Genomic DNA, 27,177 nt, shown 5'->3' with positions numbered 1-27,177 from the left:
CCGCTCCCTGGTCCAAACTAGACCACTCTTTTGTATCCCTCCATTCCCACTCCGTTCATATAGCTGTCTAGATAAGTCTTAAACGTTCCCAGTGTGTCCGCCTCCACCACCTTGCCCGGCAACACATTCCAGGCCCCCACGACCCTCTGTGTGAAATATGTCCTTCTGATATCTGTGTTAAACCTCCCCCCCTTCACCTTGAACCTATGACTCCTCGTGAACGTCACCACCGACCCGGGGAAAAGCTTCCCACCGTTCACCCTATCCATGCCTTTCATAATTTTATACACCTCTATTAAGTCTCCCCTCATCCTCCGTCTTTCCAAGGAGAACAACCCCAGTTTCCCCAATCTCTCCTCATAACCAAGCCCCTCCATACCAGGCAACATCCTGGTAAACCTCCTCTGTACTCTCTCCAAAGCCTCCACGTCCTTCTGGTAGTGTGGCGACCAGAACTGGACGCAGTATTCCAAATGCGGCCGAACCAACGTTCTATACATCTGCAACATCAGACCCCAACTTTTATACTCTATGCCCCGTCCTATAAAGGCAAGCATGCCATATGCCTTCTTCACCACCTTCTCCATCTGTGACGTCACCTTCAAAGATCTGTGGACTTACACACCCAGGTCCCTCTGCGTCTCTACACCCTTTATGGTTCTTCCATTTATCGTGTAGCTCCTCCCTACATTATTCCCACCAAAATGCATCACTTCGTATTTATCAGGATTGAACTCCATCTGCCATTTCCTTGCCCAAATTTCCAGCCTATCTATATCCTTCTGTAGCCTCTGACTATGTTCCTCACTGTCTGCAAGTCCTGCCAGTTTTGTGTCGTCTGCAAACTTACTGATCACCCCAGTTACTCCTTCTTCCAGATCATTGATATAAATCACAAACAGCAGAGGTCCCAATACAGAGCCCTGCGGTACACCACTAGTCACCGGCCTCCAGCCGGAAAAAGACCCTTCCACTACCACCCTCTGTCTTCTATGACCAAGCCAGTTCTCCACCCATCTAGCCACCTCCCCCTTTATCCCATGGGATCCAACCTTTTTCACTAGCCTACCATGAGGGACTTTGTCAAACGCTTTACTAAAGTCCATATAGACAACATCCACGGCCCTTCCTTCGTCAACCATTTTGGTCACTTCTTCAAAAAACACCACCAGATTAGTGAGGCATGACCTCCCTCTCACAAAACCATGTTGACTATCGTTAATGAGTTTATTCCTTTCTAAATGCGCATACATCCTATCTTTAAGAATCTTCTCCAACAACTTCCCCACCACGGACGTCAAGCTCACCGGCCTATAATTACCCGGGTTATCCTTCCTACCCTTCTTAAATAACGGGACCACATTGGCTATCCTCCAATCCTCTGGGACCTCACCTGTGTCCAGTGACGAGACAAAGATTTGCGTCAGAGGCCCAACGATTTCACCTCTCGTCTCCCTGAGCAGCCTTGGATAGATTCCATCAGGCCCTGGGGATTTGTCAGTCTTTATATTCTCTAACAAACCTAACACTTCCTCCTTTGTAATGGAGATTTTCTCCAACGGTTCAACACTCCCCTCCGAGACACTCCCAGTCAACACATCCCTCTCCTTTGTGAATACCGACGCAAAGTATTCATTTAGGATCTCCCCTACCTCTTTGGGCTCCAAGCATAAGTCCCCACTTTTGTCCCTGAGAGGTCCGATTTTTTCCCTAACAACCCTTTTGTTCCTAACACAATGCCTGAGAACGCTTCTTAACTTCTTCATCAACTACCTACCACTGTTTGTTGATTGGTCAGACCCCCTTTTCACAGATTCAGGTATCTCAGCCACTGAACACCAGCCAGTCCTGGAATAAGTTTAATTCTAACTCAATGAGGAAATATTCTCACCAGGTCCTCTGTCAGGGCACTGCGAAGCAGCTTTAATGGTCCATGATTGCAGAAACTGAGCTGTGGTCAAATTTGATTGAGTTTTTTGAAGGGGTAACCAAGAAGATAGATGAGGGCAGTGCAGTTGATGTTGTCAACATGAACTTTAGCAAGATCTCTGACAAAGGACCGCATGGTAGGTTGTTGCATAAGGTTAAAATCTCACGGGATCCAGGGTGAGGTATCTAAATGGATACAAAATTGGCTTCTGTTGTAGAGGGTTGTTTTTCAAACTGGAGGACTGTGACCAGCAGTGTGCCTCAGGGATCAGTACTGGGTCCACTGTTATTTGTCATTTATATTAATGATTGGGACGAGAATATCAGAGGCATGGTTAGAAAGTTTGCAGATGACACCAAGATTGGTGGCATAGTGGACAGTGAAGAAAGTTATCTCCGATTGCAACAGGATCTTGATCAATCGGGCCAGTGGGCTGACGAATGGCAGATGGAGTTTAATTTAGACAAACGCGAGGTGATGCATTTTGGTAGATTGAGCTAGGGCAGGACTTACTCAGTTAATGGTAGGGCGTTGGGGAGTAACAGAACAAAGAGATCGAGGGGTACATGTTCATAGCTCCTTGAAAGTGGAGTCACAGGTGGACAGAATGCTGAAGAAGGCATTCGGCATGCTTGGTTTCATCGGTCAGAACATTGAATACAGGAGTTGGGATGTCTTGTTGAAGTTGTACAAGACATTGGTAAGGCCACACTTGGAATAGTGTGTGCAGTTCTGGTCATCCTATTATAGAAAGGGTATTATTAAACTAGAAATAGTGCAGAAAAGATTTACTAGGATGCAACTGGGACTGGATGGTTTGAGTTATAAGGAGAGGCTGGATAGACTGGGACTTTTTTCTCTGGAGCGCAGGAGGCTGAGGGGTGATCTTATAGAGGTCTATAAAATAATGAGGGGCATAGATAAGGTAGATAGTCAATATCTTTTCCCAAAAGTAGGAGAGTCTAAAACTAGAGGGCATGGGTTTAAGGTGAGAGGGGAGAGATACAAAAGTGTCGAAAGGGGTAATTTTTTCACACAGAGGGTGGTGAGTGTCTGGAACAAGCTGCCAGAGGTAGTAGTAGAGGCGGGTAAAATTTTGTCTTTTAAAAAGCTTTTAGATAGTTACATGGATAAGATGGGTATAGAGGGATATGGGCCAAATGCAGGGAATTGGGATTAGCTAAGGGGTTTTAAAAAAAAGGCAGCACGGACAAGTTGGGCTGATGGGCCTATTTCCATGCTGTAAACCTCTGTGACTCCATAGTCCAGTCCTATAATGCCTCTCATTCAAACTACAGTCCTTCAATTATAACAGAATATGTGGCTGTATGTAGCTGCCTCGGCCATGGTCAACCCCAACACTGCCTTCTTGAACTGCTACAATGCCTGAGGTATAGGTGACCCAAAGTGCTGTTAGGCAGGGACTTCCAGCGACACATTCCAGACTTTCACTCGAATGTAAGTGGGTTCCAGATTGATATATTCCATTCAACCACACCCAAGGTTAGTTATTCCAATTCCTTTATTGTCCAGGACAATATATTCACAGTATCTTTCAAACAGAAATTAAACATTCCCATTTGATTTCAGACAGTAACATATTCTGTTGGATTGATCTTTATTGTCAATGTCAGTCTGGGGTTGTTCCCCTTGGAGCAAAGGAGGTTGAGGGGAGATTTGATAGAGGTGGACAAGATTCTGACAGGTTTAGATAAGGTGGACAAAGAAAATCTGTTCCTATTAGCTGATGGGACAAGGATGACAAGCAAATTTAAAGTTTTGGGTGGGATCACAGAATCAGAGAAACCCGACAGTGCAGAAAGAGGCCATTTGGCCCATCGGGTCTGCACCGACCACAATCCCACCCAGGCCCTACCCCCATATCCCTCCACATTTACCCGCTAATCCCTCTAACCTACGCATCTCAGGACTCTAAGGGGCAATTTTTAGTATGCCCAATCAAACTAACCCGCACATCTTTGGACTGTGGGAGGAAACCAGAGCACCCGGAGGAAACCCACGCAGACACAAGGAGAATGTGCAAACTCCACACAGACAGTGACTCAAGCCGGGAAAAGAACCCAGGTCCCTGGAGCTGTGAAGCAGCAGTGCTAACCACTGTGCTACCGTGCTGCCCATGTGAGGAATAATATTTTGATGCAGTGAATGGTAATGACGTGGAACTTGCTGCCGACGAGGGTGGAGGAAGTGGAGACAATAAATAATTATAAAGGAAATTGGATGGGCATTGGGGGGGTTTCAAACAGAAATGCTGACTAAATATCTCTGAACTTCCTAACACCCTGTCACTCTGTGATCCGTGTGAAATTTGAAACCAGGTATTCACAACAAGACTCAAAGAGCATCAGCCATTGGAAGCAAAGTTGTGAGACTGGTCAGTCCAGCAGAAAGAAACCCTCCGACCCTCCCCATTGACCAATATAATTGAGAGCAGAAACAATAACAGCAGAATCGACCACTGGAATCACTCGTGAACTCGCTGGTGTCTCAACAGCTAGGATGAAAGACTGAATCTCTTTTCACACACAGAGCAGCTGAACGGTCTCTCCCCAGTGTGAACTTGTTGGTGTTTCTGCTGGCTGGATGAATCACTGAACCGCTTCCCACACAGAGCAGGTGAATGGCTTCTCCCCAATGTGAACTTGCTGGTGTGTCCACAGGCTAGATGAAGCTCTGAATCCCGTCCCACACTGAGGGCAGGTGAATGGCCTCTCCCCAGTGTGAACTCGCTGGTGCCTCCGCAGGTGGGATGACTGAGTGAATCCCTTCCCACACTGAGAGCAGGTGAACGGCCTCTCCCCAGTGTGAACTCGCTGGTGTGTCAGCAGGCTGGATGAAGCTCTGAATCCCTTCCCACACTGAGAGCAGGTGAACGGTCTCTCCCCAGTGTGAACTTGCCGGTGCTTCCACAAGCTGGATGACCGAGTGAATCCCTTTCCACACTGAGAGCAGGTGAACGGTCTCTCCCCAGTGTGAACTCGCTGGTGTGTCAGCAGGCTCGATGAAGCTCTGAATCCCTTCCCACACTGAGAGCAGGTGAACGGTCTCTCCCCAGTGTGAACGTGCTGGTGTGTCCGCAGGCTGGATGACCGAGTGAATTCCTTCCCACACTGAGTGCAGGTGAACGGTCTCTCCCCAGTGTGAACTCGCTGGTGTGTCCGCAGGCTGGATGAAGCTCTGAATCCATCCCCACACTGAGAGCAGGTGAAGGCCCTCTCCCTGGTGTGAACTCGCTGGTGTCTCCGCAGGCTGGATGACCGAGTGAATTCCTTCCCACACTGAGAGCAGGTGAATGGCCTCTCCCCCGTGTGAACTCGCTGGTGTATCAGCAGGCTGGATGACAGAGTGAATCCCTTCCCACACTGAGAGCAGGTGAACGGCCTCTCCGCAGTGTGAACTCGCTGGTGTGTCCACAGGCTGGATGAAGCTCTGAATCCATCCCCACACTGAGAGCAGGTGAACGGCCTCTCCCCAGTGTGAACTCGCTGGTGTGTCCGCAGGTTGGAAAACTGACTGAATCCCTTCCCACACACAGAGCAGGTGAACGGTCTCTCCCCAGTGTGAACGCGCTGGTGTTTCTGCAAGGTGGCTAACAGAGCGAATCCCTTCCCACACTGAGAGCAGGTGAACGGCCTCTCCCCAGTGTGACTGCGCCGATGAGCTTCCAGCTCTGATGGGGCTCTGTATCTCTTCCCACAGTCCCCACATTTCCATGGTTTCTCCATGGTGCAGGTGTCCTTACCTCTCTCTTGGGTGGACAATGAGTTGAAGCCTTGTCCACACACAGGACACTGGTACAGTCTTTCCTCACTGTGAATGGTGTGATATTTATTCAGGCTGTGTAACTAGTTAAAGCTCTTTAGTCAGTACATTGGACACTCTCACTCGAGTGTGGCCGTGTGTTGGTGCTTTTCCAGTCACACTGATGTTTGAATTTTTTTTCAAATCAACAGACTGGACAATCATTTCTCCTTCTAGATTCAAAGGCTGATGATATTCAGCTCCCAAGGAATGTGACTCTGTCAGATCTAGACGTGACATTTGAGATTTCAGCCTGTGGTTCCTCTTTCAATATCCTGTAAAATGAGTTAGAAATAGAAGTAGAAATTCAGAACAGACAATTCTAGTTTCTATGGAACATTCTTTCCTCTCTCATTCCCCAAAAGCTGTAAATCTCCATCCCACACACTCTCCCTCCATTCTCACTCTGCTGTATCTAATATTCACCCTCCCAATTCTCCTGAAGGTGCTGATTGAGGCTGATTGACAGATCCATGCTCACTGCTTCCTGTCCACCACACACAAATCATAAGAAACAGGAGCTGCAGTTGGCCATTCAGCCCATCGAACTGCCTCAACCATTCATTGAGAATTGGCTGATCGACCTCACACTATTTGCACAGCGCCACTATTTCCCAAACTATCATGGAAGTTAGTAAGATAGAGGGTTATCGGTAAGCCTCGGAGCTAGGGACATTTCGGCGTAACTTGTGAGCCGAAGGGCCTGTTTGTGCTGTAGCTTTTCTATGTTCTATGTTCTGTCCCCCATGTTGCTCAATGCCTCAAAAGTTACCAATCTCTCTCTTGAAAATATTTGATGAATGAGGGTCCACAGTCCTCTGGAGTGCAGAATTCAAAAACTTCACCACATCCTCCTCATCTTAACTTTCACTCCATTTTCCCACTTGTTCTCCACAACGCTTGACTCCTTTATCAATGTAATATCCACCTAACTCATCCTCGAATATCTTCAATAACCCTCAGCTTCCACTGATCCCTGTGGAAGAAAAATCCAAAGACTAATGATTCTAATAAGCAAGAGATGAATAACTGGAAATATATAATATATATACTATTCAGGCTGATTGACAGATCCATGCTCACTGCTTCCTGTCCTGGATGTGGAGATGCCGGCGTTGGACTCGGGTAAACACAGGAAGAAGTCTCACAACACCAGGTTAAAGTCCAACAGGTTTATTTGGCAGCACAAGCCACTAGCTTTCGGAGCGCTGCCCCTACATCAGGTGAGTGGGATTTCAGTTCACAAACAGGGCATATAAAGACACAAACTCAATTTACAAAATAATGGTTGGAATGCGAGTTTTTACAGGTAATCAAGTCTGAAAGGTACAGACAATGTGAGTGGAGAGACGTTTAAGCACAGGTTAAAGAGATGTGTATTGTCTCCAGCCAGGACAGTTAGTGAGATTTTGCAAGCCCAGGCAAGTCGTGGGGGTTACAAATAGCATGACACGAACCCAAGATCCAAGTTGAGGCCGTCCTCATGTGTGCGGAACTTGGCTGTCAGTCTCTGCTCAGCAACTCTGCGCTGTCGTGTGTCGTGAAGGCTGCCTTGGAGAACGCTTACCCGAAGATCAGAAGCCGAATGCCCGTGACCACTGAAGTGTTCCCAACAGGAAAAGAACACTCTTGTCTGGTGATTGTTGAGCGGTGTTCATTCATCCGCTGTCATAGCGTCTGCATGGTCTCCCCAATGTACCATGCCTCGGGACATCCTTTCCTGCAGCGTCTCAGGTAGACAACGTTGGCCGAGTTGCAAGTGTATGTACCGTGTACCTGGTGGATGGTGTTCTCACGTGAGATGATAGCATCTGTGTCGATGATCCGGCACGTCTTGCAGAGGTTGCTGTGGCAGGGTTGTGTGGTGTCATGGTCACTGTTCTCCTGAAGGCTGGGTAGTTTGTTGCAGACAATAGTCTTTTTGAGGTTGTGCGGTTATTTGAAGCCAAGTAGTGGGGGTGTGGGGATGGCCTTGGCGAGATGTTGGTCTTCATCAATGACATGTTGAAGGCTCCGGAGAAGATGTCGTAGCTTCTTCGCTCCAGGGAAGTACTGGACGACAAAGGGTACTCTGTCCTCCTGTCCAGTGTTTGTCTTCTGAGAAGGTCAGTTTTTCGCCATGGCGCATCGGAACTGTCGATCGATGAGTCGAGCGCCATATCCTGTTCTTATGAGGGCATCTTTCAGCATCTGGAGGTGTCTGTTGCGATCCTCCTCATCTGAGCAGATCCTGTGTATACGGAGGGCTTGTCCGTAGGGGATGGCTTCTTTAACGTGTTTAGGGTGGAAGCTGAAGAAGTGGAGCATCGTGAGATTATCCGTGGGCTTGCGGTACAGTGAAGTGCTGAGGTGACCGTCCTTGATGAAAATGCGTGTGCCCAAGAATGCAACCGATTCCGGAGAGTAGTCCATGGTGAGTCTGATGGTGGGATGGAACTTGTTGATGTCATCATATCGTTGTTTCAGTGATTGTTCACCATAAGTCCAAAGGAAGAAAATGTCATCGATGTATCTAGTGTACAGCTTCGACTGAAGGTCCTGTGCAGTGAAGAGGTCTTGTTCGAACCTGTGCATGAAGATGTTGGCATATTGAGGTTTGAATTTGGTCCCCAAGGCTATTCCGTGTGTCTGGATAAAGAACTGGTTGTTGAAGGTGAAGACATTGTGGTCAGGATGAAGTGGATGATTGTAAAATTGCATCTGGAGATTGGCAGTTGTTGGCGTTGAGTACTGAGGCAGTTGCACCAATGCCATCGTCGTGGGGGATGCTGGTGTAGAGTGCCGAGACATCCATTGTGATGAGGAGTGCTCCTGGTTCAACTGCTCCATGTGTGCTGTTTCTGAAGGAAGTCCGTAGTGTCACGACAGAAGCTGGGGTTCTTTGTACAATGGGTTTCAGGATGCCCTCGACGTAGCCGGAGAGTTTCTCGCACAGGGTCCCATTGCCCGATACGATGGGACGGCCAGGTGTGTTTGCCTTGTGTATCTTCGGGAGGTAGTAGAGATCTCCAACGCGGGGAGTACGTGGGATGAGAGCACGGAGGGTGCTCTGAAGGTCCGGATCAAATGTCTTGATCTGTCTGTTGAGTTGACGGGTGTATTCTTTGGTCGGATCTGCAGGTAACTGTCTGTAGTTTTCCTCATTGTTCAGTTGTCAGGACACTTTGCAGTAATTCGTTCTGTTCAGCATGATGATTGCCCCTCCTTTGTCTGCTGGTTTGATGACAATGGTGCGCTTGATCTTGAGAGCGCAGATGGCGTTGCGTTGTGCTTGGGTGATGTTCGGGGCTGTCTTGTGAGTGTGACTGATGAATCTGGCATTGACGCACCTCCTGACGGCTTGGGCATACATGTCAAGTCGAGGGCAGCGGCCTTCCGGAGGAGTCCAATTCGACTCTTTCCTCTTCGGTTGCTGTACCGTGGATCTCTCTATCGGCTGTTCCAGTTCATTGACTATCTCATTATGTTCGCTGTTGGACTCTTGGGGTTTGTGGAAGAACTCCCGCAGCCTCATTCGCCTGATGAATTCCTCTGTGTCTGCTGCGAGACTGATGGGGTCTATTTTGGTGGTGGGGCAGAAATTGAGAACTTCGATTTCATCTGGTTGAAGTGTGTCCGACAAGTTGACAATGGACTTCCCTGCAGTGGTACTGTTTTCTACTGTGGTACCGGGGGAGGTTTGATTACTGCTGGTGGTGATGCCGAGTTTCTCAAGTTTCCTGTTCTACCAAATGTGGCATTGTGACGATGGCTTTGTGGTACCAAATAAACCTGTTGGACTTTAATCTGGTGTTGTGAGACTTCTTCCTGTTGTGGGCACAGAGAGCTGAAAATCTTCAAGCTGACAGTCACGTTACAGTTTTACATTTGGATATAAATGAGCAGACTGATGGTGTGTGTAATACACTGTATTACCTGGTTATAGATACATAAAGAATGTGAGGAGAATCTTTACTTAGGCAGCGAGTGGTGACCCAGAAGTTAAAAATTGAAGTGCAAAATGAGAAAAGAAATGGAAAGGGGGAGAAAAGGAAGTGTTTTACTCACAGATGTAGGAGACAGGAGGAAGGCTGAATCTGTCTGAAGCTTAATCTTCATTCAGAGGGAGAGGAGCAGCAGCAACAATGGACGATGCTCCATGCGGCCATTGACACAAGGCCCCGACTCTGATTGGCTGGAGGACCATCGCCCATCCGGTCCTCCTGGCAACCATTGGTCAATATGCCGCATGTGGACAATGAGGGGGCGGAGCCCAGGCCCACGTGGGAGTGGGCGGGGCTCTGACCGCCATCCGCGCTGAGCTGGTGTCCAATCCGCAGTGTGCTGCTTCTGTAACCAGTGATATTGCTGCCAATGGGACACTGTGTGCTGGGAACGCCCCTCTGAGTCATTGTGACGGCACAATGGAGCCCTGCCTCAATCAGCCAATAGCAATCACTGTGCTCCGCGGTGACGTCTCCGGGTTCAGGCGCACGGACCCGGGAGCCCCGCCCCCACCCATTGTTCCCCAGTCTGTACATTCCACACATTGTTAGTCCAGTCATTTAGACAATTTCAATTCCACTCCGTTATTTTCCAGTTCTGTTCCTGTCCCGCCTGGGGTCACATCTACTCGATCTTTCCTACTCCTGAAGGAGCGCCGTCAGTTCTGGGTTACTAGTCCATAAAAGATGTAAAAGATTCTCCAGCTCTCTTTACCCCTGTCCAACTTGTGGACAGTTCTTACTCAGTATTATTTCTCCCAAGCCCTTAATTGTCCCAATCCATTATATGATCCATTTTACTGTAATTTTCCTCACTTTGTGAGCATGTGCAGTGTGTTTAATTGGATCCTGATTGTTTTGAACTCAGTTTCTCTGGAGTGTGTGTCAATGCCTTGATGATGTCACAATGTTGTCTCAATCCCCTGGCCACATTAACCATTTCATCTCCTGCAGTGTTTCAAGTAGCTGTGTGTGTTTGGGACCCGCTCTTCACTCCATCTCACCATGACTTTAGGCTTGCTATTTTTCACATGTAACAAATCACATCTGTACACTCACTCCAGTATCGTAAATTCATGTCACACATTCTTAACTCTCAGATGTGCTGATGAAAAGATCAAAGTGAGTGTCTGTCTTTCTTATCTCCCCTTGTTATGGTGCTGGTATTTCATGTAGTGGCCGGGCTTTCAAATGTGGATTTCTTTAAAACAAAGTTCATGGATGTAGAAACGTTTCAGAGACCAAGTATTATGCTGGCTTTCACTGATTTACAACTCAGCTAATACAAAGAGCTCACAGAGACAGTAATTCTGTTGAATATGTGCTTTATTGCCCAGGCCTGGTCCAGGGGCGTCAGAGAATAATTTGGGGCAGCCAAACTATTCTAAATCCCATTGCTTCCAATATTACAATTATACAACTTTCAAAAATCATTTCCCCACCCACTTTGCTCACCCAGCCAGACATCAGCCAATCATTATTCGTCTAGATTATTTACCTTGGCCAATAACATGTCACTCTCTGGCAGCGTGAGAATACATAGGTCCATAAATTCAAAAGTGCTTTTCCACTGTGTCTGAGCAACTCCTTATCGGAAAAGTCTCCCAGCAATTCTTTATCGGGAAATGGTATGCTCTTATTCATTCAATTGTCTGGGAAGCTTGTACTGTCTGGAGCCAACACTGATAAGAGGTTTTTTTTGCTTAACTCAGTAGCTGTATTGTTTTCAAAGAATGTGGTTCTTCTTACCTTGCTATATACCATCATGCCTTAGAGTGTCATTAGCCAAGGTGTATGATTTTAATACAGAATATATGTTATCAAAAATAAATGTTTAAATTCACTAACAATGCATTTCTATGCAAACAGTACCTTTGTAACTCCACGTACTTTGTGATTCTTCTTTAATATATTCACTCTAAATTAACCTATTCTGATATATTAGTCTTTTAGTCCCAGGTTGTCCTGAACCCCCTCGAACAATGGACAAGGATGTAAATATCTCCCAGAGAAAGTGATCAACTTATTCATCCCATCGACACATTCCAGACTTTCACTGGAATGAACCAGGATTCCACACTGATATATTCCATTCAACCTCACCCAAAGTGAGCTATTCCAATTTCTTTGTTCTCCAGGACAATATATTCACAATATCTTTAAAACAGAAATTAAACATTCCCATTTGATTTCAGGTATTAACATATTCTGTTAGTTTGTTCTTTATTGTCAATGTCAGGCTGGGGTTGTTCCCCTTGGAGCAAATGAGGCTGAGGGGAGATTTGATAGAGGTGGACAAGATTCTGACAGGTTAAGATAAGGTGGACAAAAAAAAGCTGTTCCCATTAGCTGAAGGGACAAGGACGAGGGGGGCACAGATTGAAGGTTTTGGATCAGAGATGCAGCGGGGGATGTGAGGAAGAATATTTTGATGCAGCGAATGGTAATGACCTGGAACTCGCTGCCTACGAGGGTGGAGGAAGTGGAGACAATAAACAATTACAAAGGAAATTGGATGGGCATTTGGGATGTTCCAAACAAAAGTGCTGACTAAATATCTCTTAACTTCCGGCCTGGATTCAATTCCTGGCTTTGGTCACTGTCTGTGTGGACTTTGCACATTCTCCCTGTGTCTGCATGTGTTTCCTCCAGGTGCCCCGGTTGCCTCCCACAGGCCAAAGATATGCGGGTTAGGTGGATTGGCAATGCTAAATTGCCCCTTAGTGTTAGAGGGACTAGCTAGGGTAAATGCATGGGGTTATGGGGATAGGACCTGGGTGGGATTGTAGTCGGTGCAGACTCAATGGGCCAAATGGCTCCTTTTGCACTGTCGGGATTCTATGATTCCTAACACCCTGTTACTCTGTGATCCTTGTGAAATTTAAAACCAGGTATTCACAAAAAGACTCAAAGAGCATTAGCCCACTGGAGGCAAAGTCGTGAAAGGGGCCAGTCCAGCAGAAAGAAACCCTCCGAACCTCCCCATTGACCAACTGTGAGAATAAACAAAATGCAGTTCTGGATGTAATTGAGAGCAGAAACAATAACAGCAGAATCCAACCCCTGGAATCACTCATGAACTTGTTGGTGTACCAACAGCTGAGATGAAAGACTGAATCTCTTCTCACACACAGAGCAGCTGAACGGCCTCCCCACAGTGTGAATTCCCTGGTGTGTCTGCAGGCTGGATAACCGAGAGAATCCCTTTCCACACACAGAGCAGGTGAACGGTTTCTCCCCAGTGTGAACTTGTTGGTGTCCCCGCAGGCTGGATGAATCACTGAACCGCTTCCCACACTGAGAGCAGGTGAATGGCCTCTCCCCAGTGTGAACTCGCTGGTGCCTCCACAGGTTGGATGAACAAGTGAATCCCTCCCCACACACAGAGCAGGTGAATGGCCTCTCCCCAGTGTGAACTCGCTGGTGTATGTGCAGGCTGGATAAATGACTGAATCCCTCCCCACACTGAGAACACGTGAACGGTTTCTCCCCAGTGTGAACTCGCTGGTGTGTCCGCAGGCTGGATGAATCACTGAACCATTTCCCACACTGACAGCAGGTGCACGGTTTCTCCCCAGTGTGAACTCGCTGGTGTCGCCGCAGGCTGGATGAATCACTGAACCGCTTCCCACACTGAGAGCAGGTGAATGGCCTCTCCCCAGTGTGAACTCGCTGGTGTCTCCACATGTTCGATAACCGAGTGAATCCCTTCCCACACTGAGTGCAGATGAATGGCCTTTCTCCAGTGTGAACTCGCTGGTGTGTCTGCAGGCTGGACAACTGACTGAATCCCTTCCCACACTGAGAGCAGGTGAACGGCCTCTCCCCAGTGTGAACTCGCTGGTGTATCTGCAGATTGGATAACTGAGTGAATTCCTTCCCACACTGAGAGCAGGTGAACTGTCTCTCCCCAGTGTGAACGCGCTGGTGTTTCTGCAAGGTGGCTAACAGAGCAAATCCCTTCCCACACTGAGAGCAGATGAACGGCCTCTCCCCAGTGTGGCTGCGCCAATGAGCTTCCAGCTGAGATGGGACTTTGTATCTCTTCCCACAGTCCGCACATTTCCATGGTTTCTCCATGGTGCAGGTGTCCTTGCCTCTCTCTTGGGTGGACAATCAGTTGAAGCCTTGTCCACACACAGAACACGGGTACAGTCTCTCCCCACTGTGAATGGTGTGATATTTATTCAGGCTGTGTAACTGGTTAAAGCTCTTTAGTCAGTGAACTGGAACACTCTCACTCCAGTGTGGCAGTGTGTTAGTGTTTTTCCAGTCACATTGATGTTTGAAATTTTTTCAAATCGACAGACTGGACAAACATTTCTCCTTTCGGATTCAAAGGCCGATGATATTTAGCTCCCATGGAATATGACTCTGTCAGATCGAGACGTGACGTTTGAGATTTCAGCCTGTGATTCCTCTTTCAATATCCTGTAAAACGAGTTTACAAAAAAGTTATCACTGTCAGTACAGGATAGAAATTCCGAACAGACAATTCTAGTTTCAATGGAACATTATTTCCTCTCTCATTCCTCAAAATCTCCATCCCACACACTCTCCCTCCATTCTCACTCTGCTGTATCTAATATTCACCCTCCCAATTCTCCTGAAGGTGCTGATTGAGGCTGATTGACAGATCCATGTTCACTGCTTCCTGTCCACCACACAGAAATCATAACAAATTGGAGCTGCAGTTGGCCATTCAGCCCATTGAACTGCTTCAACCATTGATTGAGAATTGGCTGATCGACCTCACACTATTTCCATAGAACATAGAACATAGAACATTACAGCGCAGAACAGGCCCTTCGGCCCACGATGTTGCACCGACCAGTTAAAAAAAAAAAAAACTGTGACCCTCCAAATAGGGCCAATATTTCCCAAACTATCCCCCAGGTTGCTCAATGCCTCAAAACTTATAAATCTCTCTCTTGAAAATATTTGATGACTGAAGCTCCACAGTCCTCTGGAGTGCAGAGTTCAAAAGCTTCACCACATCCTTGAGTGAGGAAATCTCTCCTCATCTTAACTTTCACTCCATTTTCCCACCCGTTCACCATAACGCTTGAATCCTTTATCAATGTAAAATCCATCTAACTCATCCTCGAATATATTCAATAACCCTCAGCTTCCACTGATCCCTGTGGAAGAGAAATGCAAAGACTAATGACTCTAATAAGCAAGAGATGAATAACTGGAAACATATAATATATATCTCATTCAGGCTGATTGACAGATCCATGCTCGTTGCTTCCTGTTCTGGACACAGAGAGCTGAAAATCTTCAAGCTGACAGCCACGTTAAAGTTTTACATTTGGATATAAATGAGCAGCCTGACCATGTGTGTAATACACTGTATTACCTGGTTACAGATACATAAAGAATGTGAGGAGGATCTTTATTTAGGCAGAGAGTGGTAACCTGGAAGTTAAAAATTGAAGCCCAGAATGAGAAAAGAAATGGAAAGGGGGAGAAAAGAAAGTGTTTTACTCACAGATGTAGGAGACAGGAGGAAGGCTGAGTCTGTCTGAAGCTCAATCTTCATTCAGAGGGAGAGGAACAGCAGCCACAATGGAGGAAGCTCCGCGCAGCCATTGACACAAGGCCCCGACTCTGATTGGCTGGAGGACCAGCGCCCATCCGGTCCTCCACGCGTTGCCATTGGTCAATCTGCCGCATGTAGACAATGAGGGGGCGGGGCCCGGCCCGACGTGGGGGTGGGCGGGGCTTTGACCGCCAGTTGTGCTGAGCTGGTGTCCAATCCGCAGTGTTTTGCTTCTGTAACCAGTGATATTGCTGCCAATGGGACACTGTGTGCTGGGAACGCCCCTCTGAGTCATTGTGACGGCACAATGGAGTCCTGCCTGAATCAGCCAATAGCAATCACTGTGCTCCGCGGTGACGTCTCCGGGTTCAGGCGCGCGGACCCGGGAGCCCCGCCCCCACCCATTGTTCCCCCAGTCTGTACATTCCACACATTGTTAGTCCAGTCAGATAGACATATATCTGTCTGGCCGCCTGCATGGAGATTTCCAGCTCTCTGTGTCCAGGACAGGAAGCAGTGAGCATGGATCTGTCAATATATAGAACGGGGCAAGGGTTTGATATGCAAAGGGCCAGCATTGAATCAGTGGACCGAATGGCCCCATTCTAGACCCTAATGTCTGACTGATTTAAAGAGAGAAATTTCAGCTGTTCCAGTCTCTCCAACAAACTGAATTGCCTCATCATAGAATCGTACAGTGCAGGAGAGGCCCTTCAGCCCATTGAATCTACACACAAGAAACACCTGACCTCCCTCCTAATACCATTTACCAGCACCTGGCCCATAGCCTTAAATGTTCTGACTTGCCAAGTGCTGATCCAGGTACTTTTTAAATGTTGTGAGTTGCCATTCTTGTAAATCTCTGCACCCTCTCTAAGAATTTCACATCTTTCCTAAAGTCTGGGGCCCATATATAGGGTTCCATTCTCGAGGAACAGAATTGAACAGCAGGGAGGTTATGTTCAACTTGATTAGAAGCGCGATTATACTACACTGGGAGTATTGTCAGCGTTTGTGATCTCCATTTAGAATCATAGAATTTCTCCAATGCGGAAGGAGGCCATTCAGCCCATTGAGTGTGCACCGACTCAACCATCAAGCAAAGACTCAGATATCAAATCAGTCAGAACTATCAAAGTTTATTGTTTATATGCAACGTTTAGGATCTCGCCCTCCCGGGAGAGGTAGTGAAAGCAGATACGATAGTGACTTCGAAGGGGTGTCTTGACAAATATATGAATAGGATCGGAATAGAGGGATATGGTCCCAGAAAGGGCAGGGGGTTTTAGTTCAGATGGGCAGCATGGTCGTTGCAGGCTTGGAGGGCTGAAGGGCCTGTTACTGTGCTGTAATTTTCTTTGTTCTTTATCACCTAACTAACAGAGGTGGGATAAAAGGTAAAGTTTACTCATCAGTGAAACTCTACCAACTCCACACTTTCAAATCAGTGATCAATCCAAGAGAAGTGGATGACAATGTGAACTCCTGGGGCTGACAGAGAAACAGTCACTGCCTCCCAAAAGCACGGATGGCACCTTCCTGGGGTTTCGACTGGCAGGGAACCCATCACTGAACCAGTGCCAGGACTAATTACTCATCTGCCCCTGAGCTTTATTGGAAACAACCTTCATGCTGAAAGGAGGAAGCTCGACTATCCCTGAAGATCCAAACCGCTTCTCCCACACTCGATGTTCGCAAAGGTGGATCCCGGAAACCCCTCTTTTTACACCCAAAAGATGTTGTGAGCCCACCTGAGGCAAGTAGTTGGAAACAGCCAAGAGGTCTATAATTTGTCAATCAAGTCAACTCCATTGCTTCCAGTTAATCACTGGTCTTCAACTTAGGACAGTGCCTTCCTTTCAGCTCTGTCTGTTATCTTGATGTCTTTACAGGAATCCCATTCATTCAGACAGACTCAACAGTCAAGGACAGTGTGTGTGTTCCTGATAGGGAGAGAGTCCAAGGCTGATCCCATTTCTTTCCCAGCTCTGACACCACCTTCATGTCCTCATAAGAAAAGCTGATGGAGAAATACAGAAATATCCTAAAGTGACTTCTCATTAACTGCTGATTATTAATAACTCATCCTTCAATTGAAACTTAACTGAGGTTCACTATTTGGTCAGTTACCTGTTTCTGGCTGATTCCTATTGATGTAATAACCCTTCATGAATACATGTGAGTGATTATACTGAACATTAAACGGCTTCTTATCTCTGTGCGAGAACAAAATGACATTTTGACCTTTCATTGCTGTCAATGTAACTGGAATTAAATTGAAAATGGTTGGGTTTCACTAAAATCTAGCGTGCAGACTTAGTTACACAACTGGCCCGGCCCTGTGCTGTAGACTCAATGGAACAGAGACAAGTTTATTTATTTTAGATCTGTCTGTAGTGGTGGGAAAAACTATTTACATCCAGGATAAATTATATGTCTTTCATCAGCCTTTGTGGAGCATTTCATTGGAAATGTGCTCTCCCAGGCTCAAAGAGCATCAGCCCACTGGAAGCAAAGTCATGAGACCGGCCTGTCCAGCAGAAAGAAACCCTCCTACCCTCCCATTTCACCTACTGTCAGAATGAACATGGTTCAGTCCTGGATGTGATTAACAGCAGCAATAACAGCAGAATCCAACCCCTGTCATCACTTGTGAATTCGCTGGTGTCTCAGCAGGTGGGATGACCGAGTGAATCCCTTCCCACACATGGAGCAGGTGAATGGTCTCTCCCCAGAGTGAATTCGCTGGTGTGTCTGCAGGCTGGAGAACTGAGTGAATCCCTTCCCACACACGGTGCAGGTGAATGGCTTCTCCCCGGTGTGAACTCGCTGGTGTGCCCGCAGGCCGGATGACAATTTAAACTTCTTTGTGCAGTGAGAGCAGCTGAACGGTCTCTCCTCAGTGTGAATGCGCTGGTGGGACTTCAGTTCTCGAGAGCTTTTGAAGCCGCTCCCACAGTCAGAGCATTTAAAGGGTTTCTCACTAGTGTGAGTGAGATTGTGCCTCAGCAAGTTGGATAACTGAGCAAATCCCTTCCCACACACCGAGCAGGTGAATGGTCTCTCTCCAGTGTGAACTCGCTGGTGTTTCAGCAGGTGGGATGACTGAGTGAACCCCTTCCCACACTGAGAGCAGGTGAACGGCCACTCCCCAGTGTGAACTCGCTGGTGTGTCCGCAGGGTGGATGATGATCTAAACCTCTTTGTGCAGTGAGAGCAGCTGAACGGTCTCTCCTCAGTGTGAATGCGCTGGTGGGACACCAGTTCCTGAGAGCTTTGGAATCCGCTTCCACAGTCAGAGCATTTAAAGGATCTCTCATTGCTGTGAGTGACCTTGTGGTTCAGCAGGCTGGATAAGTGAACATAGCTGTTCCCACACACTGAGCATGTGAACGGCTTCTCCCTGGTATGAACTCGCTGGTGTCTCAGCAAAGTGGATAACTGAGCGAATCCCATCCCACACTCAGAACAAAGGAACGGTCTCTCCCCAGTGTGAACTCGCTGGTGTACGCGCAGGTTGGATGATGTTCTAAATCTCTTTGTGCAGTGAGAGCAGCTGAACGGTCTCTCCCCAGTGTGAATGCGCTGGTGGGAAATCAGTGCCCGAGAGCTTTTGAATCCGCTCCCACAGTCAGAGCATTTAAAGGGTCTCTTCTGGCTGTGAGTGACTTTGTGACTCAGCAGCTGGAATAACTGAGTGAATCCCTTCCCACAGTCAGAGCAGGTGAACGGTCTCTCCCCAGTGTGAACTCGCTGGTGTCTCTGCAGACTGGATGACAGAGTGAATCCCTTCCCACAGTCAGGGCAGGTGAATGGTGTCCCCCCAGCGTGAACTTGCTGGTGTCTCTGCAAGCTGGATAACAGAGTGAATCCCTTCCCACAGTCAGAGCAGGTGAATGGTGTCCCCGCCTTGTAACTGCATTCATGAATTTGCAGCTCAGATGGAATTCTGTATCTCTTCCCACAGTCCTCACATTTCCACAGTCTCCCCATGATGCGGGTGTCCTTGTAACTCTCCAGGTTAAACAATCACTTAAATCTCACACAGAACACGGGTACAGTCTCTCCCCGCTGTGAATGCTGCGATGAATTTTCAGGCTGTGTAACTGGTTAAAGCTCTTTCCACACTCAGTGCACTGGAACACTCTCACTTGGGTGTGTGTGTGTTGTTCGGTGCTATCCCAGTCACACTGATGTTTAAACATTTATGAAGCAGACAGAATAGAGAAACCTTTCTCCTTCTAGATTCAAAGGCCAATGATATTCAGGTCCTGATGATTGAGTTACTCTGTCAGATGTTGATGGTTTGGTTTGAGATTTCTGTCTGTAAATCCTCACCTTCTGATATCCTGTAAAAGGAGTTTACAAAGTCATCACTGTCGGTGCAGGATAGAAATTCAGAACAGAACATTATTTTCTCTCTCATTCCCAAAGTTGTGAATCTCCATCCCACACACTCTCCCTCCATTCTCACTCTGCTGTATCTAATATTCACCCTCCCGATTCTCCTGAAGGTGCTGATTGAGGCTGATTGACAGATCCATGCTCACTGCTTCCTGTCCTGGACACAGAGGGCTGGAAATCTCCATGCAGGCTGCCAGACAGATATATGTCTATCTGACTGGACTAACAATGTGTTTAATGTCTAGGATTCCTTCAGTTGGTTAAGATACAGGGGGTTGTGATTGATCATGGTCTTGAACTTGCTGCCTATGAGGGGAGTCAAGCAGAGATGATCAATAATTTTGAGATGAGATTGGATGGGTGCTGCCAGGTTACAGAAGCCATTCCAGACTGACAGAATTACTCGACAGACAGTCAGCAAGGACTCAAGTTGCTGAATGGACTCCTGTGCTGTACTGACCATGACTAGAAATAATCAGAATGTACTTTATTACAAAGCCATGAATAATCTATCTAATCTGTGCCATATAAGAACACCAGACACATCTCTGTCTTGATGAAGTCATACAATTTTACAGCATAGCAAGTGGCCCTTTGGCCCATCTTGTCTGTGCCGCCTATTAAGCACCTGTCTATTCCAATCCCATTTTCCAGCACTTACTCCATAGCCTGGTGTGCGATCACGTTTCAATTACTCATCTAAATGCTTCTTAAATATTGTGAAGGTTGTCGCCTCTACCAACCTTTCAGGCAGAGAGATCCAGATCCCCACCACCCTCTCGGTGAAAATGTTTTTCCTCAAATCCCCTCTGTATTTTCTGCCCCTTACCTTAAATCTTTGCCCCCTGGTTATGGACCCGTTTGCTAAGGGAGAAGTTCCTTCCTATCTACGGCCTTGATAATTTTGGACACCTCAATCAAATCCCTTCCTGAGTCTTCTCTGCTCCAGGGAGAACAACTCCAGCCTGACCATCTTCTCCTCATACCTGAAACACTCCAGCCAAGGCAAACACTCCTGGCGAATCTGCTCCACACCTTCTCTCATTCAATCTCATCCTTCCTCTTGTGTAGTGACCAGATTTGCACACAGAACTCTGGCTGTGTGCATTTTGCACAACTCCATCATAACCTCCTTGTTCTTATATTCAGCTAAGAATGGAAAGTATCCCATATTCCTTCTTAACCATTTCATCTACCAGTCCTGGCCCCTTCAGGGTCCTATGGACATGCACCCCAAAGTCTGGTCCTCTGTACTTCTACCATCCGACCATTCAGTGTATATTCCCTTGTCTTGTTAGTTCTCTATAAATGAACTACCTCATACATTCCAGGGTTAAATTCAATTTGCCATTGCTCTGTCCATCTAACCAGCCCGTCTACATCCTCCTGTAATCTAAGGCTTTGCTCCTCACTATTTATCACATCATCAATTTTGGTGATATCTGTGAAATTAGAGGGCAGCAAAGTGACACAGTGGTTAGCACTGCTGCCTCACAGCGCCAGGGACATGGGTTCAATTCCCGGTTTAGGTCACTGTTTGTGTGGAGTCTGCACGTTCTCCTCATGTCTGCGTGGGTTTCCTCTGCGTTCTTCGGTTTCCTCCCAAACATGTGCAGGTTAGGTGGATTCTAAATTGCCCCTTAGTGTTGGAGGGCTAGCAGGGTAAATGCTAGTTGGAGTTAAGAGGATAGGGCCAAGGCAGATAAATCCCCGGGACCAGATGAAGTGTATCCCAGGACATTGTGGGAGGCTAGGGAGGAAATTGCAGGTCCCCGAGCAGAGATATTTGAATCATCGATAGTCACAGGTGAGGTGCCTGAAGATTGGAGAGTGGCAAATGTTGTGCCTTTGTTTAAAAAGGGCTGCAGGGAAAAGCCTGGGAACCACAGGCCAGCGAGCCTCACATCTGTGGTGGGTAAGTTGTTGGAAGATATTTTGAGAGACAGGATCTACAGGCATTTAGAGACGCAAGGACTGATTAGGGACAGTCAGCATGGCTTTGTGAGTGGAAAATCATGTCTCACAAATTTGATTGAGTTTTTTGAAGGACCAAGAAGGTAGATGAGGGCAGTGCAGTTGATGTTGTCTACATGGACTTTAGCAAGGCCTTTGACAAGGTACCGCATGGTAGGTTGGTGCATAAGTTTAAATCTCACGGGATCCAGGCTGAGGTAGCTAAATGGATACAAAATTGGCTTGATGACAGAAGCCGGAAGGTGGTTGTAGAGGGTTGTTTTTCAAACTGGAGGCCTGTGACCAGCGGTGTGCCTCAGTGATCAGTGCTGGGTCCACTGTTATTTGTCATTTATATTAATGATTTGGATGAGAATATAGGAGGCATGGTTAGTAAGTTTGCAGATGACACCAAGATTGGTAGCATAGTGGACAGTGAAGAAGGTTATCTCGGATTGCAATGGGATCTTGATCAATTGGACCAGTGGGCTGACGAATGGCAGATGGAGTTTAATTTAGGTAAATGCGAGGTGATGCATTTTGGTAGATTGAACCAGGGCAGGACTTACTCAGTTAATGGTAGGGTATTGGAGAGAGTTACAGAACAAAGAGATCGAGGGGTACAGGTTCATAGCTTCTTGAAAGTGGAGACACAGGTGGACAGAGTGGTGAAGAAGGCATTCAGCATGCTTGGTTTCAACGGTCAGAACATTGAATGCAGAAGCTGGGACGTCTTGTTGAAGTTGTACAAGACATTGGTAAGGCCACACTTGGCATACTGTGTGCAGTTCTGGTCACCCTATTATAGAAAGGATATTAAACTAGAAAGAGTGCAGAAAAAAATTACTAGGATGCTACCGGGACTTGATGGTTTGAGTTATAAGGAAAGGCTGGATAGACTGGGACTTTTTTCTCTGGAGTGTAGAAGGCTGAGGGGTGATCTTATAGAGGTCTACAAAATAATGAGGGGCATAGCTCAGCTAGATACTCAATATCTTTCCCAAATGTAGGGGAGTCTAAAACTGGAGAGCATAGGTTTAAGGTGAGAAGGGAGAGGTACAAAAGGGTCCAGAGGGGCAATTTTTTCACACAGAGGATAATGAGTATCTGGAACAAGCTGCCAGAGGTAGTAGTAGAGGCAGGTATAATTCTGTCTTTTAAAAAGCATTTAGACAGTTACATGGTTACAATGGGTATCGAGGGATGTGGGCCAAATGCAGGCAATTGGGACTAGCTTAGGGGTTTTTAAAAAAAGGGCAGTATGGTCAAGTTGAGCCGAAGGGCCTGTTTCCGTGCTGTAAACCTCTATGGATTGTGGTCAGTGCAGATTCGATGGGCCGAATGGCCTCCTTCTGCACTGTAGGATTTGATTACTCTATGATTCTATTGATCATAAGTCTGACATGTCTCGGTCATTCATGTGCACAATATTAATTTACTGTGCCCTTAAATGTCAGCCATCTCCTAGAGAAAACATCCTTTTAATTGTGAACATCAGGAAAGAGACCATGCTTTGTCCAGACAAATAAATGAGTCAAGCTGAGGGAGGAAAGGATGTCAATATCTTTAAAAAAGAGAGACAGACAGACCTGGGCCAATCTTTCCAGAGTCTGCAGCCTCCCTGGATTCACTTCCTTTCCCTTCAGTTGCTGCAAGTCCCCAATTTCCTCCAGAATGAGAAAAGAAATGGAAAGGGGGAGAAAAGAAAGTGTTTTACTCACAGGTGTTGGAGACAGGAGGTTTGAGTCTGTCTGAAGCTCAATCTTCCTTCAGACAGAGAGCAGCAGCTTTGTTAGACAGACAATGGAAGCTCCGCGCAGCCATTGACACAAGGCCCAGACTCTGATTGGCTGGTGGACCAGCGTTCATCCGGTCCTCCAGGCGTTGCCATTGGTCAATCTGCCATGTGGACAATGAGGGGGCGGAACCCGAGCCCACGTGGGGGTGGGCGGGGCTTTGACCGCCCGCCGCGCTGAGCTGGTGTCCAATCCGCAGTGTGCTGCTTCTGTAACCAGTGATATTGCTGTCAATGGGACAGTGTGTGCTGGGAGCGCCCCTCTGAGTCATTGTGACGGCACAATGGAGCCCTGCCTCAATCACCCAATAGCAATCACTCTGCTCCACAGTGACGTTTCCGGGTTCAGGCGCGAGGACCCGCGAGCCCCGCCCCCACCCATTGTGCCCCCAGTCTGTACATTCCACACATTGTTATCCATTCGTGGGACATGGGCGTCGCTGCCTGGCCAGCATTTATTGCCCATCCCCAGGTGCCCTTGGAGCACAGTTGAGAATCAGGCTCGGTAAGTATGGGAGATTTCCTTCCCTAAAGTACATTTTAATGTACTTAGATTTCCAGGAGGCATTTGATAAGGTGCCACATCAAAGGTTATTGCAACAAATAAAAGTTCATGCTGTGGGGATAACATATTGGCGTGAATAGAAGATTGGCTAGGTAGCAGGAAACACTCGACATATGTAGGTCGTTATCTGGTTGTCAAGATGTAATGAGTGCTCTTGTCAAAGACTACAGTGCTGGGGCTCCAATGTTTTATAGTTGATATAGACGACTTACAAAGAACAAAGAAAATTACATCACAGGAACAGGCCCTTCGGCCCTCCAAGCCTGCACTGACCATGCTGCCCGACTTAACTAAAACCCCTACCCTTCCAGGGACCATATCTCTCCATTCACATCCTATTCGTGTATTTGTCAAGACACCCCTTAAAAGTCACTATTGTATCTGCTTCCACTACCTCCGTCGGCAGCGAGTTCCAGGCACTCACCACCCTCTGTGTAAAAAGACCTGCCTCATCCATCTCCTTTAAACCTTGTCCCTCACTCCTTAAACCTATGCCCCCTAGTAATTGGCCCTTCCACCCTGGGAAAAAGCTTCTGACTATCCACTCTCACAATCTTGTAGACTTCTATCAGGTTGCCCCTCAACCTCTGTCGTTCCAGTGAGAACAAACTAAGTTTCTCCAACCTCTCCTCATAGCTAATGCTCTCCATGCAAAGCAACATCCTGGTCATCTTTTCTGTACCTTCTCCAAAGCTTCCACATCCTTCTGGTAGTATGGTGACCAGAATTGAACACTATATTCCAAGTGCGGTCAAACTAAGGTTCTATAAAGCTGCAACATGACTTGCCAATTTTTAAACTCAATACCCCAGCCAATGAAGGCAAGCATGCCGTATGCCTCCTTGACTACCTTCTCCACCTGCGTTGTCACTTTCAGTAACCTGTGTACCTGTACACCCAGATCCCTCTGCCTATCAATACTCTTAAGGGTTCTGCCATTTACTGTATATTTCCTATCTGTATTAGACCTTCCAAAATGCATGACCTCACATTTGTCCAGATTAAACTCCATCTGCCATCTCTCCGCCCAAGTCTCCAACCGATCTATATCCTGCTGTATCCTCTGATGGTCCTCATCACTATCCGCAAATCCACCAACATTTGTGTCGTCCACAAACTTACTAATGAAACCAGTTACATTTTCCTCCAAATTATTTATATATATTACAAACAGCAAAGGTCCCAGCACTGATCCCTGAGGAACACCACTTGTCACAGCCCTCCATTCAGAAATGCACCCTTCCACTGCTACCCACTGTCTTCCATGACCGAGCCAGTTTTGTGTCCACCTTGCCAGCTCACCTCTGATCCCATGCAACTTCACCTTCTGCACCAGTCTGCCATGAGGGACCCTTACTGAAGTCCATGTGGACAACATTCATTGCCCTGCCCTCATCAATCATCTTCATCACTTCCTTGAAAAACTCGATCAAGTTACTGAGACACGACCTCCCCTTCACAAAGCCATGTTGCCTCTTGCTAATACGTCCACTTATTTCCAAATGAGAATAAATCCTGTCTCGAAGAACCCTCTCCAATAATTTCCCTACCACTGATGTATGGCTCACCGACCTGTAATTACCTGGATTATTCTTGCTACCCTTCTTAAACAAAGGAACAACATTGGCTATTCTCCAATCCTCTGGAACCTCCCCTGCAGCCAGTGAGGATACAAAGATTTCTCTCAAGGCCCCAGCAATTTCCTCCCTTGCCTCTCTCAGTATTCTGGGGTATATCCCTTTAGGCCCTGGGGACTTGAGTAACTTAATGTTTCTCAAGAACCCCAATACCTCCTCCTTTTTGATCTCAACATGACTCAAACTATCCACACATCCTTTCCCAGACTCATCATCCACCAAGTCCTTCTCTTTGGTGAATACGGACGCAAAGTACTCATTTAATACATCGCCATTTCCTCTGGCTCCGCGCATAGATTCCCTCGACTGTCCTTGAGTGGGCCAACCCTCTCCCTGTTGCTCTTTATATATGTATAAAAAGCCTTGGGATTTTCCTTAATCCTGCTGCCCAATGCTTTCTCGTGACTCCTTTTAGCCCTTAGACTTCGGTGAAAGGACTGAGTGGGTGGTTGCTAATTTGGCTAATGGCATAAAGATAGGTGGGAAAGTTGTGAAGATGACATAAGGAGACGACAAAAATATGTATTTTTATTTCTTTAATTTCTTTTTCTTTCTTTATTGTGTTTCTTCATTTTTCTTCCCCCCTCCCACTCTTTCCCCCTAATTTATTCCCCTTCCCTTACCTTTTCTCCCCCTTTCCTAAATCTTACCTTGTCCCATTCATTCTCCCCCCCCCCCCGCCCCCAGATTGGTTTCACCAATATACAGGATATTGGTGAAACCATCTGGAGTACTGTGTACAGTATGGCTCTCATTTAGGAAAGATGTAAACACATTGGAAACAGCTCAGAGAAGGTTTACTGGACTAATACCTGAAATGGCTGGTTTGTCTAATGAGGAATGATTGGACAGGCTAGACTTGTATCTACTGGAGTTTAGAAGAGTAAGAGGCGGCTTGATAAAAACAAATAACAGGAGAACCTCTTCCTCTCAGAGGGTCTGAATGTCTGGAACTCTCTTCCTCAAAGGGCAGTGGACGCAGAGTCTCTGAATATTCTGAAGGCAGAGCTGGATAGATTCCTTAATAGGCAAGGGGCTGAAAGGTTATCGGGGGGTCGACGGGAATGTGAAGTTGAGGTTACAATCAGATCAGCTGTGCACATATTGAATGGTGAAGCAGGCACGAGGGACGTACCCCTGTTCTGAATGTGCATATTCATCTGTTATCACATCCTGTACAATAGATTGGAGCATTTTCCCTCCGGCTGATGTCAGGCTGATGGGTCTGTGGTTCCCCGTTTTCTCTCTCCCTCCTTAAACAGTGGGGTTACATTTACCACCTTCCAATCTGCAGCAACCATTCCACAATCTATAGAATTTGGAAAGATGACCACCAATGTATCCACTATCTCCACAGCCACCTCTTCCAACACTCTGGGATGTAGATCAGCAGCTTTTTGGGGATTTATTCACTTCCAACCCCATTAATTTCTCCAGTGCTACTTTTTCACGAATACTAATCTCTTTCAGTTCCTCATGCTCACTACTCCCTCTGCGTGCTTTGCGAGCCTTCCAAACAGTATTATGAACAAAATATCTTTAA

At 46.9% G+C, this 27,177-nt stretch overlaps 2 protein-coding genes across 2 annotated transcripts in view; both read right to left on the bottom strand.

The window, feature by feature from the left end:
- Positions 1 to 4,490: 4,490 nt before the first annotated feature.
- Positions 4,491 to 27,177, bottom strand: part of LOC144483972 (uncharacterized) — a 55,173-nt gene continuing 32,486 nt past the window's right edge. Inside the window, 2 exon segments of the mRNA XM_078202549.1 lie at positions 4,491 to 5,621; positions 12,921 to 13,725. Of these exon segments, the coding sequence (XP_078058675.1) occupies positions 4,540 to 5,621; positions 12,921 to 13,725 (1,887 nt within the window). The 3' untranslated portion in view covers positions 4,491 to 4,539.
- Positions 17,927 to 20,739, bottom strand: LOC144483980 (uncharacterized). Its single transcript, XM_078202556.1, has 2 exons — positions 20,671 to 20,739; positions 17,927 to 18,481 (listed from the first exon to the last, which is right to left on the bottom strand). Exons 1-2 carry the CDS (start codon positions 20,737 to 20,739, stop codon positions 17,927 to 17,929), a joined length of 624 nt encoding a protein of 207 aa, XP_078058682.1.

This window comes from Mustelus asterias, unplaced genomic scaffold (genome assembly GCF_964213995.1).
Source record: "Mustelus asterias unplaced genomic scaffold, sMusAst1.hap1.1 HAP1_SCAFFOLD_85, whole genome shotgun sequence".
Lineage (NCBI taxonomy): Eukaryota > Metazoa > Chordata > Chondrichthyes > Carcharhiniformes > Triakidae > Mustelus > Mustelus asterias.
This window is presented reverse-complemented; position numbering and strand designations above follow the sequence as displayed.

Excerpts from the sequence above, each read along its gene's own strand:
- LOC144483980 (XM_078202556.1), bottom strand. The coding sequence starts at position 20,739 with ATGAGATTGAATGAGAGAAGGTGTGGAGCAGATTCGCCAGGAGTGTTT. Across the intron at positions 18,482-20,670 it reads CCTTGGCTGGAGTGTTTCAG|AGGTTTAGATCATCATCCAC; the intron begins GTATGAGGAGAA and ends CACTGCACAAAG.